This window comes from Pterocles gutturalis, unplaced genomic scaffold, assembly GCF_000699245.1.
Source record: "Pterocles gutturalis isolate BGI_N339 unplaced genomic scaffold, ASM69924v1 scaffold5902, whole genome shotgun sequence".
Classification (NCBI taxonomy): domain Eukaryota; kingdom Metazoa; phylum Chordata; class Aves; order Pterocliformes; family Pteroclidae; genus Pterocles; species Pterocles gutturalis.
The window spans coordinates 46,311-63,195 of NW_010110148.1; the positions used below are offsets into that span (position 1 = coordinate 46,311).

Consider the following 16,885-nt stretch of genomic DNA (forward strand, 5'->3'; position numbering starts at 1 on the left):
GGGGGAAGGGCTGAGCTATACCCTAGTGGTCGAATGTCCATGGGGCAAATTTGTACTGTTTTGTCCTCCACTGAAGGTGTTGAAAGTATGCAAAGGCTGCATTCCTGTTAATGTATTTGGAATCATGGTTATAGTGTTGGGTGTCATTAGTGGGATGTCATCTGGGGACCTTCTCAAAGTAAGCGTGTAGTCAGGCGGACAGGTTAGTCTCAGTGTGTCATGGGCCTGCAGCGATTCACACTCGTGGTCATGTTCTAGCTGTTTCATCTGCAATGACATAATCTCTTCATTTTGTATGTGTGCGATATCGTTGGTTGTGTTCCTCTGGGGGCTAGGGCGCCTGTGAGTCTCGTGACGCCGCTTGTCCTTCTTGTAATACAGTGCAGCAAAAGCTAAAATATTGAGGAACAGCAAGGACGCCCCCACAGCAATGGTGACGCTCAGCTCTGTGGAGTAATCTCGCTTGTTTTCTATCAGAACTGTTGTATCTTCTGGAGCCGTTTTATGGGTGTCTTTTGAATGTTTGGGATTGTTGGCAGGTGTCATTGCTGGGCGTTTGGTGGCTGGCCACAATTTACCAGGAGAACGGCGTGTCACGTAAGGAAATGATGTCATGTCAGGAGGGGGGACTTTAGTTGTTGTGGAAACGTACTGAAATATTTCATTCAGGTTGTGAAGGTGAGGTACGAGCTCCAACCAGAAAGCAACTTTTGTTGCTCGATAATGATCACGAACTCGGGGTTTCAGGCCAATATGCAGATAAAGCTGGTCTTTAGGATTGTATTTGGACCAGGCCACTTCTTCAAAGCGGTTGGGTTTTGTGTGAATGAACTTTGTGTCCTGTGGAACAGGCTGGTTGGGATCCCTACAAAAATAAAAACAGGCAATATTATCATCATTTAAAAAAAAGAACAAAATCAAAACCGAAAGTAAAAACCAGAAACTCTTCCATCTTTTAGTTAATGGTTTATCCAATAACTAACATAACCTAAAAAACAGAAGTTAAAAAAAGCTCCCAAACTTAACAACAGATGTTAATAAATAAACAAAAAAAAAAATTACTTACTGTACAGTGCATCTCAGACACTGTAACACTTCTTTACATGGAAACAGAGAAAGAGTCGTGTTTCAGCTCCCAAAAGCTCATCTAAAGTTCTGTGATTCAGTATCATACTTCAAAGCTGTCTTAGAGAGGTACTAACTATCCCTCCTGATAGTAAAAGTATAGGTTCAACTCTTCTCAAGATTTGACATTAACTTTCTCATTTAAGGTACTACTACTTCCCCTACTGTAAGCAGTAAATATGGGCATCTAATCCCAATGGCAATGTAGGAAGTCCATGTGACCATAAGAATTTATGCTAGCTGTGCATATTACATGAAAAACTTCAAAACATGAAGTAGCAGGGCTAATACATGTAACTGGGAACTGTTTCTCTTTGTGTTCCTTTACTGAGCTACTAGTCCCCCTTCGTTCAAACATCTACACAAAAAGCCTTTGAAGTATTTGTATGTCACAAATCTTTCAATCATTTGCATTAGGAGATTACAGTTTTGAAGTTCTGCGTGTTTATTGCTAGTAAATAACTACATTTAATGGTAGTAGGACAGTAAGCCTTAATTATGACCCAGTTTGTAGGGATGAGAAATGTATTAGCTGAGAGCAACAAGTTTTTTAGCAGTTATGTAGTAGTAGAAATAAGAGTAGTACACTATTCAGAGAGAATTACAAAATTGGTAAGCCAAATATTTAATTGAAATTATGCTTTTCCCATCTTTTATTTTTTCTTTTCTTTCTATAGGTTCAGAATAAAGAGAAACCAATGGCTCAAAAAGCATTCAAATGTGGTGAATGTCTGTGTATCTTTATAATTTTGGTAAAACTTGCATAAATATACCTTCCTTTTGTCATGAAAAAATAAAGAAATTTATAATTACTAATACCAAGTATAATACTCTGTTGTGCATGAGTTTGAATCTTGTTTTGCAGCAAAGCATATTTTCTGGGACTGTGATATGTTATGCTGAGAGCACGATTCATTTTCTGTGCATTACTCTGAGAGTTTTCCATTCTCCTTTCTATTCCCATATGCATTCATTTATTTCTTGTGAAAATTATTCTAATATTTTCCTTTTCTTCCAATATACTGTTATGTATGTTACGGGAATACCAAGACTACTGCTACAGATTTTAAAGCATCTTAGTTATTTTCTGTTTCCATTTTCAAGAGCTCATGAACATGACTGCCTAGTTTAGCATTTATTTGCTGTTTATAAAGAGCTACCCTTAGTTCTTAAACCAGACTGGTAATTTGACTTTAATGATTCCTTTACTCACCTGTTTACTTGAAAGAATTTATTTTACCTTTTCGTGAGTGAAAGGAAGAAAATTTTTCTATATAATTTTGGCACTTTGGTTTATTTATGCTTGTGGTTTTAGGTGCTTGGTTTTTGGGGGGTGTTTTGGTTTTGGTGGTTTTGTTTGTTTGTTTGTTGTACTGTATCAAATATTACCCATCTCAATAAGATATAGAATAGGGGTTCCAGAACTGTGGCTATTTAATCCATCTATCTATCTATCTATCTGTCTACCTACCTACCTACCTACTTATTTTGTATCTACCTCTTTATTTTTCATTTTATGTAGCAATAGTTAGCCAAATTGTGTGAACTCTGAATAAAAAGATAATTGCTTAGTAAATGTTCATCCTAGTTGAAGCTAGAGAAGTAATAGCTACTTCCAAGCAGTACAGCAGCAGATGTATGCTGCTACTTTGAGGGATTCTAACATGCATTCAAGAAGGAAATAAAAGTCTTTCTTCTTTTCTTAAAAAGAAGACTGAAAAATTTCGCAAATCCAAGGATCATTCAATGTATCTGCTACTACAGTATTTTGGGGTTCAACACATAAATTCTAAAGCAAATTAAAAATCAACAAGATTATCAAATGAAAAGCATTTTTCTTGTCAGAAACTCAAAATCCTGCAAAAGTTACAGCACTAAATCCATCTTGTATTCTTCCCATTTGCTGTTCTGATTCACAACACAAAAGACTCTGGGAAGGGTCCTACAGAGGATATATAAATTAAGCTAGCTCATGTAAACGAGTTGCACTTGATACACTATAGGAGATGAAGAAGTTGAGCACACATTTCAATGAGACAAGATAGACATATAATTTTTTTATTCTTTTTTTTTTAATGGTCCTATAAAAATGACTGTAGATTATGATTTTAGCAACTAAACCATTTTAAAATTAGCATTCCCTTCACCTGCAAACAGCCTACGAACAAGTAAATATCAACCGTCCTTTCCTTTCCCTCTTTTCCATTCTCTACCTCCATTTCTCCATTTTAACTTATCTATTAGGAATAGTCAATTATGCTGCCACCTCCTCAAAACACAAGAGAAAAAATTACATTACAGGAGGCTAGTCTTGTATTTCAGGACTTATTTACACGGCTGTGTGTTGGCATGAAGCTCCCCATAGAATCAAGGAACAGAAAAAAGATCATCCAGCCCTTACAGAGAAGTAATTTTTTTGCTGAGCGTATCAGAACTCTATCACTAGCATCACCTTTAGGGTTGATCACTTAATAACTGAATAAATGGTCTGAATATTCTCTCTGAATTTGGAGGACAGATATCTACTTTTTTTTTTTTTTTTTTTTTCCCCCCACAGGAAAATGGAATAACAAAGTCCAGTCCTAAATAGAGGATCTAATATTGCATGCATCTTGGTTTTACAGACTAACGATAATTTAACAAAAATATTAAGTGGATACAAATAAGAGGATTTTTACTTTCCTTGGCCCTCCTATGTACACTGGAAACAACTCATAAAATCATAAGATTACAACTTATGACATGTTAAGCCTTTTTCTTGGGAAGCTGGGAAGTATATCCTATTATGCACGGTTTTCCAGCATTATAGATAGGCATAAAATATTGATGTACATACAATCATTTCTCCTATCACATTAGCTTTTTGACTAAATTTTTGATCTGTTGCTTTAACTTCAAATTTCCTTTTGCTTTTTTTTAGCCTTTCACATCATCTTCCTGTTTTGGGACCTTCTTGAGGCTCAAGTATGTAATTAGAGAACAAAAGGCTGCTAGTAAACCTTCCTTTAAAAACCCACTACAATCATGCAGACAAAAATATAATCTGAATAATACATATTTTCAGTTCTGCACTTCTTCCAGTAAAGGCTCCCATAGGGACTAGATAACTTGTTTACCAATCCTACTAGTTGTCAGGGAGTTTTTCTTTTTCTTCATACTATTTCTAGAACAAAATTGGTTATTATTGTTGTTCATTTTGCTCCCTAATTATTTATTTTCACCACCTTTAGAATTAATTTTAAACAGGTTCTCCATTAAAAAAAAAAGCCTGCATCATGAAATGTCTGAACTTGTCTTCCATAAGACAGAAGACCATATGATGGTCTTTTTTTTCTTATCTAAGTTTTTTTTTTTTTTAATTAATCTCCAGAATCATCTAATTTCACCTTTCACTTTTTTTTCCCCACTTTCATTCTGCACCGGTTTTGCTCAATTTAACATGTTGCTGTTTACCGTCATTTAATTCACACCTCATGGGCTACACAAAAATACATTTAGAAAATTGATTTTTTTCTCAGGTGATATAAAGTAAATGTGTCTGCAACGGATGCTGACTGAAGAGAAACACACATTCCTGTTCACAAGTCGAATTAGCACCTAACCTGGGGGTCTGTGCTGGTTTTGGCTGGGATAGAGTTAATTTTCTTTATAGTAGCTAGTATGGGGCTATATTTTGGATTTGTGCTGGAAACAGTGCTGGTAATACAGGGATGTTTTCCTTATTGCTGAGCAGTGCTCACACAGAGTCAAGGCCTTTCCTGCTCCTCACAGCACCCCACCAGTGAGCAGGCTGGGGGTGAACAAGAAGCTGTGAGGGGACACAGCTGGGACAGCTGACCCCAACTGACCAAAGGGATATCCCATACCATGTGACGTCATGCTCAGCATATAAAGCTGAGGGAAGAAGAAAGAAGTGGAAGACATTTGGAGCGATGGTGTTTTGTTTTCCCAAGTAACCGTTAGGTGTGATGAAGCCCTGCTTTCCTGGCGATGGCTGAACACCTGCCTGCCCATGGGAAGCAGTGAATTAATCCCTTGTTTTGTTTTGCTTGTGTGTGCAGCTTTTGCTTTACCTATTAAACTGTCTTTTTCTCAACCCACGTGTTTTCTTACTTTTACTCCTCTGATTCTCTCCCCATCCCACCAGGGGAAGTGAGCAAGCAGCTGGGTGGTGCTTATTGCCTGCTGGGGTTAAACTGTGACAAGGGCAAATGAGGGTACTGAATATTTCATATCTGGTGATATTGGCACAGGAAGAATGATGGGGAATCTTAAGAAGTTTTCTCTTACTCTGAATTCTGTACAGCATGTTGAAATACCATTCATCTTTTAACTACTTCTGCAACAGCTTTAACTATCACGCAGGACAATGGAAGTGTTACATTAACGTACTTAAAGTGTTTTATTCTTTTGCGTTGTTCTCTAACTTCATTGGAGAGCAAAATGTCTTAACAGTTACATACTGAGTCTGTCTCCAAGACATTGAACGGCCCCTTGATCATTTATTTTCTTTCAGCAGTCCTCTTTTCTCCATATGGAAGGAAAAAAAAAAAAAAGAAAAAAAAAAAAAGAGGAAAAAAACCTGTGGCATTTCTTTATGCTTTCACTGATTTTTCATGTTCTCACAATATTAATAATGGTACAGCAATTCCTGCCTGAAGCACTGGCACAGAAGCATATTTTCCTTTCCTTCCTTTCCTCACTTATCACCAGGTTTCATTGTTGCCATGCTCCCAGTCAACCATCATAACTACTAAGGAAAGCAAACCATAAGTATGCTGTTTTGTTTCACTAACACAGATTGGCCATTGGACACAGCTATTTCTTCAGACAAAAACACCAAAAATAAATGCAACAGCCTTATACCTGAGTCCACAGGGAATTGATCTAAAAATACACTTTAATCATTGTAAGTTTGTGTCTTCCATTAGAAAGCCAAAATGAATATAAAACATAGACATCCTTAATAACTCAGGTTTTTGCCTCAGAATCAATGGTAATAAAACAATTCAGGAGTATTTATCTCAATTACAAAGAAAACAGGGGTATATCACTTTGGGCCTTTATCATTCCCATCACCAATCTAGGTAGAGGTGGACGAATGGGAGCAAAAAGAGAGTATTGTAACTCCTCAAAAGAGGGTAATTTTTAGAAACCCTGATAGATTCCTCTAATGAGAGCATGACTTTGTATCTACTGTACAAAACTTCAAATCCTTCTCCACAAGAGTGTAGCTAGCAGAGTTATCTGTGAGGAACTGGCACACAACCCCTCATGTTGTTCACTCTCCCCCTGCTGATGTATCTGTGAAGGAGGTAACATGGCCCTAATTAACAGAAAAACTGAGCATATAGAATTACCATTACAGTTAGGATAGTGTTACTGGCAACAGACTAAAGCTTCAAGTGCACCTCTTAATGAAGCTCTCACATGTCATTTGGCACATAGTGTAATCAGAAACTGTACTTTCATGTAATTTTTGTATCCCAAATGTAGTTTCTCACATCTACTCTGTAACAGACTGCTTTCCTATTTCTAAGGCACGTTAGAAACATAGTTTTGAAAAGGCCAAAATGACTGTTAATGTAAAAAAAAAATAATTAGAAAGGTAGAAAATGGAGGATTAGCAAAATGAGGCTTCCACATATTAATTTCAAGCACGATCCATTTGCCACTAAACACTTTAATTGTCACCTCCTATTTGCTAGCTTCAGTAACTGACTTCAAAGTAAAACACCATAAAAGCACTGTGCCTTGTGCTGTGACTTTGACACCTAGTGATTTTACAGGATTGACCTGCCCTCCAAACCCAGCCTTGGCAGTGGGCCCATTAAAAAATGTATGGTTTTTAGCAGTGGGTGGCATGCCAGTTAAAAGCTCAGCACAGTCCATCAGAATGATGCACCACCTGAGCCATAATTATACAAGTACCTGGATGCAGCCCCTATGGGAGACTCATCAAAACTGTAAAAGTCTCAGAGACATTAAAATTAAATAAATAAATCCGCAGTTTTAATGTTCAAGGCTCACCTGCAGGGAAATGTGGAATAATAAAATCTTTCAGTTAATAGATTTTTCATATGTGTTGGCATAGGTACAAACACAAAGCAAGCCAAGTTCTATCAGAATAAGGATGGGAAATGATCAATTAAAATGGTGGGAAAAAAACAAAATAAAGACCCCAACAATGCAGTCTTGAACCATATAAATCTTTTCAAGAGCTGAAAAGTGAGCACATGGATTCCAGACTGCATGTGGTAGGGTAGAGAAGAGAATGGTTACCCCAGATATGTCCCCTGTTACTCCAGGCTTCAGGTGCTACAAGCTTCCCTTTTCCATTGGAAGCATCAGAGATTCACAGCAAATGTAATTTAAAATATTATTTTCCTCCAAGTATTCTCTTGTATTATCCAGAAGAAATAATGATTGTTTATATAAACAAAGAGGGAAACCAGCAAGGTAATGAGTCTTGTGTTGCTCTTTTCCTTTCCTTGTGAAAAAACTGAAATTTTACAGCTAGACGCCATTTTTTTATGACTCATCTTCCATACTGTCTATAAAGGGGCAAATTTGTAACAGAAGATATATACCTTTCCTGCCTCATCAGCAATGGTGACGTTTCGGAAATGACTAATGGGTCTTCCAAAGCACCTGTTGTACAACAACGCGTTCATAACCAGAGACCCGTGTGATGGCATGTATAGCCTGCTGAAATTAGCTTTCAAGTAGCAACAGCTAGAAAGTGCTTGCAATTAAGAGTAATGGTGGCAGCTGGGACTGTGAGAAACTCCTATCAGCCTCAAATATTTGCTTAAATACGACTTCCTATTTTACAGGAAGTAGTCTTAAAGTAATTGTAAATAGTAGTGAGACTGTGGAGATCTTGAATCTCTGTAATAATTCCAGTGATGTATATTTGTGAGGATCTGAAGTCCTCTATGTATATGCGGCACTTCGTCTATAAAACCAGAGACAGACTGATGGTTTAATCTTCTTCCTGAGTGTGCGGTACAGCCAGCATGCGGCATTCTCTTTTCATAAACCAAGCTTTCATCGTGAAGTCTGCCCATCCCACTATTGATGACTTCTTGTTGCCAAATACATCTAAATATTCCACAGTTCATTCACTATTGTTGCAGTACTGTGGGACTTCTACAGGCAAAAGTATCTGTTTGTCTAAAATGCTGTACAACAAAAGCTTTCATTTTTCCTTGTAAATGGACCTGAAGCATTTGTTTTTTGCTCAACTCATGCTTGAGGTTTTTGTTAAGACTGCAAAATGTCTCTCCCTTAAACATCATTTGGATTCATTAAAGGCTGCAAGAGCTGCTGGAGCCTCTGAGTGTTTCACACTAGGCATCTCTGAATTTTTCTTATCTAGCTGCATACCATTCACTGCAGTGCTGTAAAGCTGCAGTTTCCAGAGCCCAATCCTGCCATTAAACATTCATTGGAAAGATTTACAGCCCCATTGTGCCACAACTATCTTTGTTTTAATTCAGTACCGAAGACTCAAGGTTAACAAAAAAGCCCTTGCTGCCATAGTAAAACACTGCAATACTCTTTAAAGGAATGGCATAGGAAGAGGACAGAAATTATTAATAGCACTCACAGATTAAGCTGCTTTGAGGGTTCTTTCCTTGATGTTTACAACTCTTATTTCAGCAAAACATTTATTTCTTTATTTTGTTTTGTAAGCAGAATTAGTTTAAAATTTTAACCTTCTCAAAGCAAAAAAATATCTGAGTCTCTTCTTCATTCCTGTCAAGTACTTACTATTGCCATTATAGCCCTCAGAGGGAAAAATCTTTCCAGTGTTTGCCTTTCTGTTCCAATTCCTGAGTCCCTATCCCTGTGAAGGTCGCTAAAAACAAGAACTTCCTTTCTTTTGTAGCAGATAACTGCTACCTGCCTGACAGTTCCTTCTTCAAGTAGCAGACATGTTGCCTCTGATTTTTCAGTATCTTAGTGAGCTACCTTTTTTCTGAGACATGCTTTATCTTAATTGCCCTATTTTTTGAATCAAAAATACAGTGCATTATTATTCTCACTGAGCTACTGAAAGAAAATAGTTCGAGGGAACACACTAATTAAAAATCTATTAAATATTAATAAGCCCCAGTTGCCTTCTGTCTTACGCAAATAGTGCTATATATAATACTACTGCAAGATCAGGGTTTGAAGCAACAGCAATGGGATACTGAATATTTTAGAAGTATGCTATCAACAAAAAAGAATGCTGGGGGTCAAACTTACCCAGTTTTGGCAAAGTTAGTCCAGTATGTCATAACTACTGCACTGAGCATGACGTCATTCTTGGAGAAGTTGCAGTTGAACAGTTCTGTGGGGCCAATCATAGGAATCCCAAACACGTAAGGGACTTCATCACCATGAGCTGAATCAGCCCAGCTGGGTTTCATTTCACTTTGGCAATGGTGATAAAATGCATAGAAATATGTTGGAGATCCATACTGGGCATGCAGGTCAGCAGTAGCAACAGCTGGAGCAACCCACTGGTGGTCTGTAAAAAGAGCAACCAGAGTCTTCCGTCTTGTTTCGGGGTTTTCTTTGTCTGCCCAGTCGGTGTACATGAATTTAATGGTCTCTCGCAGTGTATCTTTCCCTTCTGGATAACCATATAGATTGTCCACAAAATTGGAGACAGAAAAGTCAAAATCATTGGGGGAAACACCATCTTCATTGTCTACAATGCCGTCCACAAATTTTAAGCCTTCCCCTTGATTCACACCCAGCATTATATCATAGTTAAGGAATTCCCCTTGTTCCATGAGAATCTGAGGGTCATCTGGAATCACGTCTCCATCTATCACAGGCCCAAAGGCAATGTGGTATGTGGCTGGAGTGATGGTCTGTTGAATGAGTTCTTTGTAATTCTTATTCCGAAGACATTCAACCAAATCAGTGGTGTCCAGCATGTCGCAGCCCACTTTATCTGCCAATATCCGAGTGTACTTGGCAGGCTGATAGTTCACTGCCCAGCTGGACAGAGCTGTTCCACTCTGTATGATTGCCTTTTGGAACAAACCTGCAGGTGCAAATTGTTTAAATGCAAATCCAATTATATATTTTAAAAATATACAAAAAATTATTAAAAGCAGCTTTCACTAAGCAAAGAAAACTTTGATTATACAATAATGAAAGGATGCATATGCCTAAATTTTAATTTAATTTCCATATATTTTACTCACTGTTCCCTTTTTATAGTATCTCTAATAGGCTATTAATGAACATCTCTCTTGTTCTTGATGCTCACACACACAAAGCATGGAGGTTTCAGGTTACTGTTTCAAGAACAAAACTCATGCTCATACAGCAGTTTTCTTGCATCTTTAATGGAAGTCCCCTGGCTTTAGCACTGTGGTAGTCCTGTAAAAATTTCTTTAAAAGAGTGACAGCTACAAGCAATCATATCCTCTTCCCCATGTAAATGACTCTCTTAAATGCACTCTTCAGTAGATTAAAGGTCAAATGAAAATTACATACTCTCATTTCCTTCACAGAAGCCATGCATCTGAAAAAATCTACTCTGCTAACATCAGTTTAATAGGCTTGAGTCTTCTGCTCTGACATAATTTCTTCTTATAATCTTAATATATTTTTAATTGGTATTTTTGTGTGTGTGTGTGTGCTAGCCCTGCCTATATGCTTGAACTAAAATATATTTCCCTTTTTTGGAAAAGAGTAAGACGAGATTCAATAGTTCTTTCTGGTTGTTTTATATGTGCTAAAACAAAGAGAGATTAAAGACCCTGTCTGAAGTGCTTCTTTGTGTCAGAGAACTGAAAAGCAACTGGAGCTTACTAGTGAATCTGCCCCATCCCGTTTTTCCTGGTAAGATCACTAAAATGGCCTGTTTTATTCTTAAACCAAAATGCCTGGGCCTCTTCTCCACATGGTTTCTACTGTCAAGCTCTTGAAATGTCAAAGACAGCAACAGCTACAAAAAAAATTAAAGATCTTGAAGGATTTATGGGAAAAACTGGCTGTGGTTGATATACCTTTGTGATGATTACTTAGTGCACATGTTATGAAATGTCAATGTGATTAGTTACGTTTTTCATGGTTCCATCTGCTTGATTTTGGTGTGGCTTACTCAACAGTTATTCACTGCATCCTTTTCATATCAATAGACTGAATTGTCAGGCATAATTCTATGTATTTCAAAGTAGGGTGTGTTTACCAGCCACCCTTCTATCACTGCTTGCTAGGGCTTGGCCTTCTGTCATAGATTTCTGTCTAGTTTAATATGACAGAAGTAGCATGGACTTGTAAATACAACAGATATTTTGGTCTTATATTTTATAAATTCTTTGTAGATTTGGTCTTATCACCAGGAATATTTATGGCTCAGTACTGGTGATGTACATTCTTGGGGGTTTTTTTAGGGGGAGGCAAGATGTTGAGAGTAGAAAGCCCACAGTTCAAACACCAAAATCTTAAGAACTCAATCTAGGATCATGCAGTACTTGTGGGGAGTTAAATAAATTTTTAATAAGGTTATGTTATGCTATTATTAAGTCAGGAAGGCATACAAATACACGTTAGAAGTGCACACAAGAGTGTGTAAAAAATGAAAAAGGTCACTGCCCTTTTCCATTTCAATTAAGGCAAATTCTTTGATAGAAGAGTCAGTGGCGATGGTTGATAAAGTTAGAAAAAAATATATTTCCGTGGCATTTGTTGCATTAAATTTCTGCTTTAATTCCATTTATTTTTTCTTATATAAATATTTATGTTGACTAATAAAAATCCAGAATACTAGCTAGTAAGTATTTTACAAAAATTACAGACCTCATGTAATTCTAATTCAGCCTACCTGATATGTCCATTTTTGTTAAACCATAAGGTTTAAAATAAAAAATGTGCTTAGCTCACAAGATTGTTACCTTCTGAATAGTGTGAGAGTGTCAGGAGACTGACACAGGAAGCTCCTGCCCCAGATCCAAAAATAGTAACTCTTTTTGGGTCTCCTCCAAAAGATCCAATATTTTCTTCAATCCAGCGTAAAGCTTGGATTTGGTCAAGCAATCCATAATTGCCTTTTGCAGCTTGATCCCCAGTACTTAAAAAACCTATAAAGCAAAAAAAGACAATTTTAGTTCACCAGATGCAGACTCATACACATATTCACAACACATCTTCTGATATTTTAATCTTTTGGTCTTTTATTTTTCTTCTTTTTTTTAAAAGGTCATGGTCATAGTTAAATGTCTCCAGTGCAGGCAGTGGAACTTATTGTGTGTGCTGCTTGGCTTTGGTTTGTTTTTTGCTACTGCAGAGGTCATGTTTGTGAAAAATTATTATTTCCTTTTTGAAATAATTCTATATCAATGCAACAATACAGACTGAAGATTTTAAACATTTGATATCTGTATGTGAGTAAGGTATAAAAATTTAGAAAATCATTTTTTGTGCAAAGAAGAAGTGAAATACCCAGTCTTCTCCTGAGAACAAGGCTTTTAACACCTTAATTTCAATGCTTCTTACCATGGACCAAAACTGTCCTGAACTACATAGCTCTTTAAATTATTGTACTTGTGACATGGACAGACATACTCAGAAGGAGAAAAAAAAAAAAAAGGATGAAGAAAGTAGTAAAAGGAACAGAAAAAAGCCTAAGAAAAAAATTACATTCCAGTTTCACAGAGGATATTTATTAGGAAGATAGCAGGTAAATCCTCAGCAATTCAGCCTTTGGTAGGGAGATTTTATCTAAACAAATCAGGTTTTGTCTCTTCCCTTGTAAATTGCAGGGAAAGCTGCGCTACTATTTTTTGTTCCTGTACTGTGGTTATCAGATTTTAAAAACAAAGCAAGACATGTTTGTGCTTGTCTTGCAACTGAGAACAAAATGACCAGAAGACTAGTACTGAGATTAATTTTGTTTTTCTGAAACAAGCTAAGGTGAATCATTGCAGTTATCTGCATTGCCTGTCATTCACAGTTAAAACCTTGTGCTACATCCAAATTACCACATAGAGCCACATACTCACACTCCTTAACTCCCACAGACCTTTTCCTGTCAGAGAACTGGAAGTCAGAGGTCTATTAGAAATACCTTATAGCATATGGAAGTTTTCAGATGGACATTACTGATTTAGGCACCACTGGCAGCTGCTTATCAAAACAAAACAATGAAATCAACTTGGCTGGTGTTTCCATGCTAATTACCGGTTCGGACAAATTTGTCAGAAGAAGGCCCCAGGACTCAGGAGATCTGGAGTCCTGGAGCAGTCTGAGATAAGAGAATCTGTAGCCTTGAGCCACCTTATCCTGCTGTGACAAGACCTTCATGCTCCTAGGAAGGACTGCAAGGGAAGCCTGAGATCCCTGGAGGAAAAAAAAAGTCCTTCCAGTACATTTCACCCACTTTGGCAAAGGGGAACAGATCTCTGCACTGGCTGCAGTTACTTTTTCAGTGATAGGAAGAATGGAAATTCATAAGGTGGAAGGGATTCACAATACAGAGGAAGCGGAAGAGAGCGAAAGGCAAGAGAAAAGAAAAAGAAATTAGATGTGTCGGACATTTGCATCTGCCAGACTTTCATAGTCTTGTTCTCTATGGTAAAATTCCTACAATGGGATGCAAAACCCAGCCTCAGGATTTAAAACAAGATCACATAAGGACTAAACTCTAAATATGGAATGCTATATGACCTACACGATGGTGGCATAAATTTCTGTATGTAAGGTTAGGAATGATCGAATGGAGCATATTACTTTGCACCCAAAGGAATCTTTTCCATATTTAATTAGCAATTATTAATAGGTGTTTAATGTCAGCAAGCATCTGATGAGTGCTTATATTTTTCACAAAACAGGTGCTTCATATCCTTATTCCAAATAGCATTTGATATGGTTTTCTCATAAAAAACTATCTAATAATGGCAAGCACAATAGTTAAGATAGCAGTAATACCGTCTTTTTTCTATTCTATACCAATGGGGAAAAAAAAAAACAAATTGTTCATCCATAATTGCCTAATTTTTTTTAACAGATGTATTTTTCTCTTTTCACATGCTTTTATTATCTTTTTAGGACTGTTAAAGAAAGAATAACCCACTTGCTGGCTTTGTTGATGTAGCTCACTTCAATGTTCTATAATATTCTATAATTAAGCCTTTATTTAATCAGAACTATGACCTCCCTGTGAGAAAGTGACTGTTGTAACCTTTAAAGCAGCAGGGTAATTAATATTCAGAGCGTAAACATGTTTTAGCTCTTCTAGCAGGATCAAGCTAAACCTGGTTGATCTTTGTGATTTTGAATTCTTTCCAAATGTACTAAAAGGTGACTGAGTAAAACTGCAGTCAATGAATATCTGATGTTAGACAAACGAAGATTTTTTTGTTTCCACAGTTCTCTGCTGAATATCATTAATTGCAAGAACACATTTTCTTAATTTAAAAACTAATCATCATGGCAAAATGTCAGCCCCACATGACACAAACTGAATTCTTAAATCTGTCTTTTCTTGATGAGGATATATTTTCTTTCATGCTCTTAATACCAGATCAAAATATTTGTTCAAAGCCATTTTGTCCAGAAATACGCAACACTAAGAGATGTGTTGTGGTTTTTTGGGTTTTTTTTTTTTTGTTTTTTCTTTTTTCTTTTTTCTTGTGACTGTGAAGATTTCAGAACAGTATCTTTGTGTGCCACTTAAAAACCTGAACAAAAAGGAAGGTAGTTTTTTTTTTGTTTTTGTTTTTGTTTTTTCTGAGATGCGAATTTGTACTCTGTGCCTTTTACGTATATGTTTTTAAGTGCAATTAAGAATATTTCCCATTTTACAGTTTAGCATATTTTGAAGGGTATTCTGTGATCTAAAAATCCTTAGGTTGGGGTTTTGATAGAACCTGGTAGTTCTTCTCACTAGCCCAATGCAACAGAGGAAGGAATGGCCATAGTGGAACATGGAAAATTATACAGAAAGGCATTAACAGTAGTATTCAGCTCTTGACTTCACAAATCTATCTTCCCTTAAATAACGATTTGTAAGGGTGACCACATGTCTCTCCCACTGCAAAATGCCAAGGACAGCAACAGCTGAAAAAGAGGAATGTGAGTACATCGCTTGTGTTTTGAGTGAAATACTTAGGGGACATTTGCTACAAACTTATTGTGCCAGAGGGAAGGATGACCACCAGATGGACAGAGTGGTTACCAGAGAATTAGAGTCTTCTGAAGCAAAGGTCAGCTTGAAAATTAGGGCAAAAAAAGCATGAAAATTTTTAAAAGTAGAGTGAGGGACATAGGAAAAGGGCAGTAGCTGGACATGGTTCGACATTGTGAGAAGTGGCCACCACCACTGCAAACTCCCTCCAGCCAGGAAAGAGCACCTTCCTGCAGAGTGTCTGCACCCAGCCAGGGGCTGTGCACATGAGTTGGCACACATTCTTGGCATGTGTTGGTCCTATGGGGTGCTTTTTCCCCTGTGTGGGTTGGTGGGTGGTCAGGAGTGGCAGGAACTCATCTGAAGCTGGAGCAGCCGTATGTCCCACATGGAGAATGCGGGAACTTGCACTTCGCCCCAGTGGGGCTTCTGGTCACCCACACAGCCTGGGTCTGGCTTGGTGCACACCTAGCTTTGTGTGTTTGTGGGTGTGATTAGAACTTTTTGGGATTAGTTACAAAAGGATGTTTAGAAATTTGCAACTGTTCACTAAAGTTTATTGAGTGTCCAGTATTGGAGTTTATCTTTTGTATTGCTGATATTGATCCTGAAAGTATAGCACACTGACTACTGGTTAGTTATGTCAGTAATGAATAAATAAACTGCTTTGATACTGATTTGATTTAAACCACATTAATTGAGCAGCTTTCCCCTATGACAGTTTATAATTTAAAAATAAATTAAAATGTGTAATTTCATACGAATAAACATAAAGTATTCTTGATTTGTTTTGCTGTATTACTTGTAATTAATCTTGCATCTCATTTTTTCGACATTCTTTAATGTAGAAAAAAGTAAATACTCTTTAAATAGAGGTTTCTGAAGTAACAGTTTTATTTCTTTTTCTCTGATTCCATTAAGAGAAGCTAGATTAATGCTTTAGTTTCAACCTAATAGATTAGCTACAGGAGGCAGAAGTCTCCAAATGGAAATTACTGAGAATTTTCCTTTTCCACAGCCTTTCAAAATGAATGGACTCATAAGCTACATGCTGTCACTTGCACATTTTTGATAATGCACTGAAGACACAAAGCTACACACAGGGCTCCTTTAGATTCCACTTACACAAGAGGAAATACCTAGGTCTATATTTATAGTTGCTTTTCCCACTATGCCACAGAAATCTTACTGAGAGATTAAACAAACCCCAACAGACCTGTGGTGATATTTCCCCTTCACAACGAAAATTTATTTGGAGACACATAGTGACAAAAAGCAGGGGCCAATATCTATAAAATCCACCCAGACAAGTTTACTTCCTTCCAGCTCCAGCCTTGTCTTGTGGCTGAAGGCCATCCCTATGTTAGCATGCCATGCAGATCTGCAAGAGGAAGTCTAGAACAGAATAGCTGGACCTCACTTCCACACTGTACACATTTCACATACTGGTTTTTATTACAGCTTAACTCTTGTCTGGTACCATGGGCTGAATGAATGACTACTGGTGGGCATACTGCATAACTGGGAGCACATCTGCCAGCTGAGGTTCACCTGGAACAGTCCAAGCTGTACTTTGCATAACCTCCCTGCAATGTGAAACAATGTGCAAGGAGGTGGTGACAA

At 37.3% G+C, this 16,885-nt stretch overlaps 1 protein-coding gene across 1 annotated transcript in view; it reads right to left on the reverse strand.

Moving 5' to 3' along the window:
• Positions 1 to 16,618, reverse strand: part of LOC104461591 (neuroligin-4, X-linked) — a 16,941-nt gene extending 323 nt beyond the window's left edge. Inside the window, exons 1-4 of the mRNA XM_010073229.1 lie at positions 16,579 to 16,618; positions 12,033 to 12,218; positions 9,382 to 10,171; positions 1 to 865 (exon numbers count right to left, since the gene is read on the reverse strand). The exon at positions 1 to 865 is cut by the window's left edge and continues 323 nt beyond it. Of these exons, the coding sequence (XP_010071531.1) occupies positions 16 to 865; positions 9,382 to 10,171; positions 12,033 to 12,218; positions 16,579 to 16,618 (1,866 nt within the window). The 3' untranslated portion in view covers positions 1 to 15. The remainder of the gene's footprint in view (positions 866 to 9,381; positions 10,172 to 12,032; positions 12,219 to 16,578) is intronic.
• Positions 16,619 to 16,885: the final 267 nt, after the last annotated feature.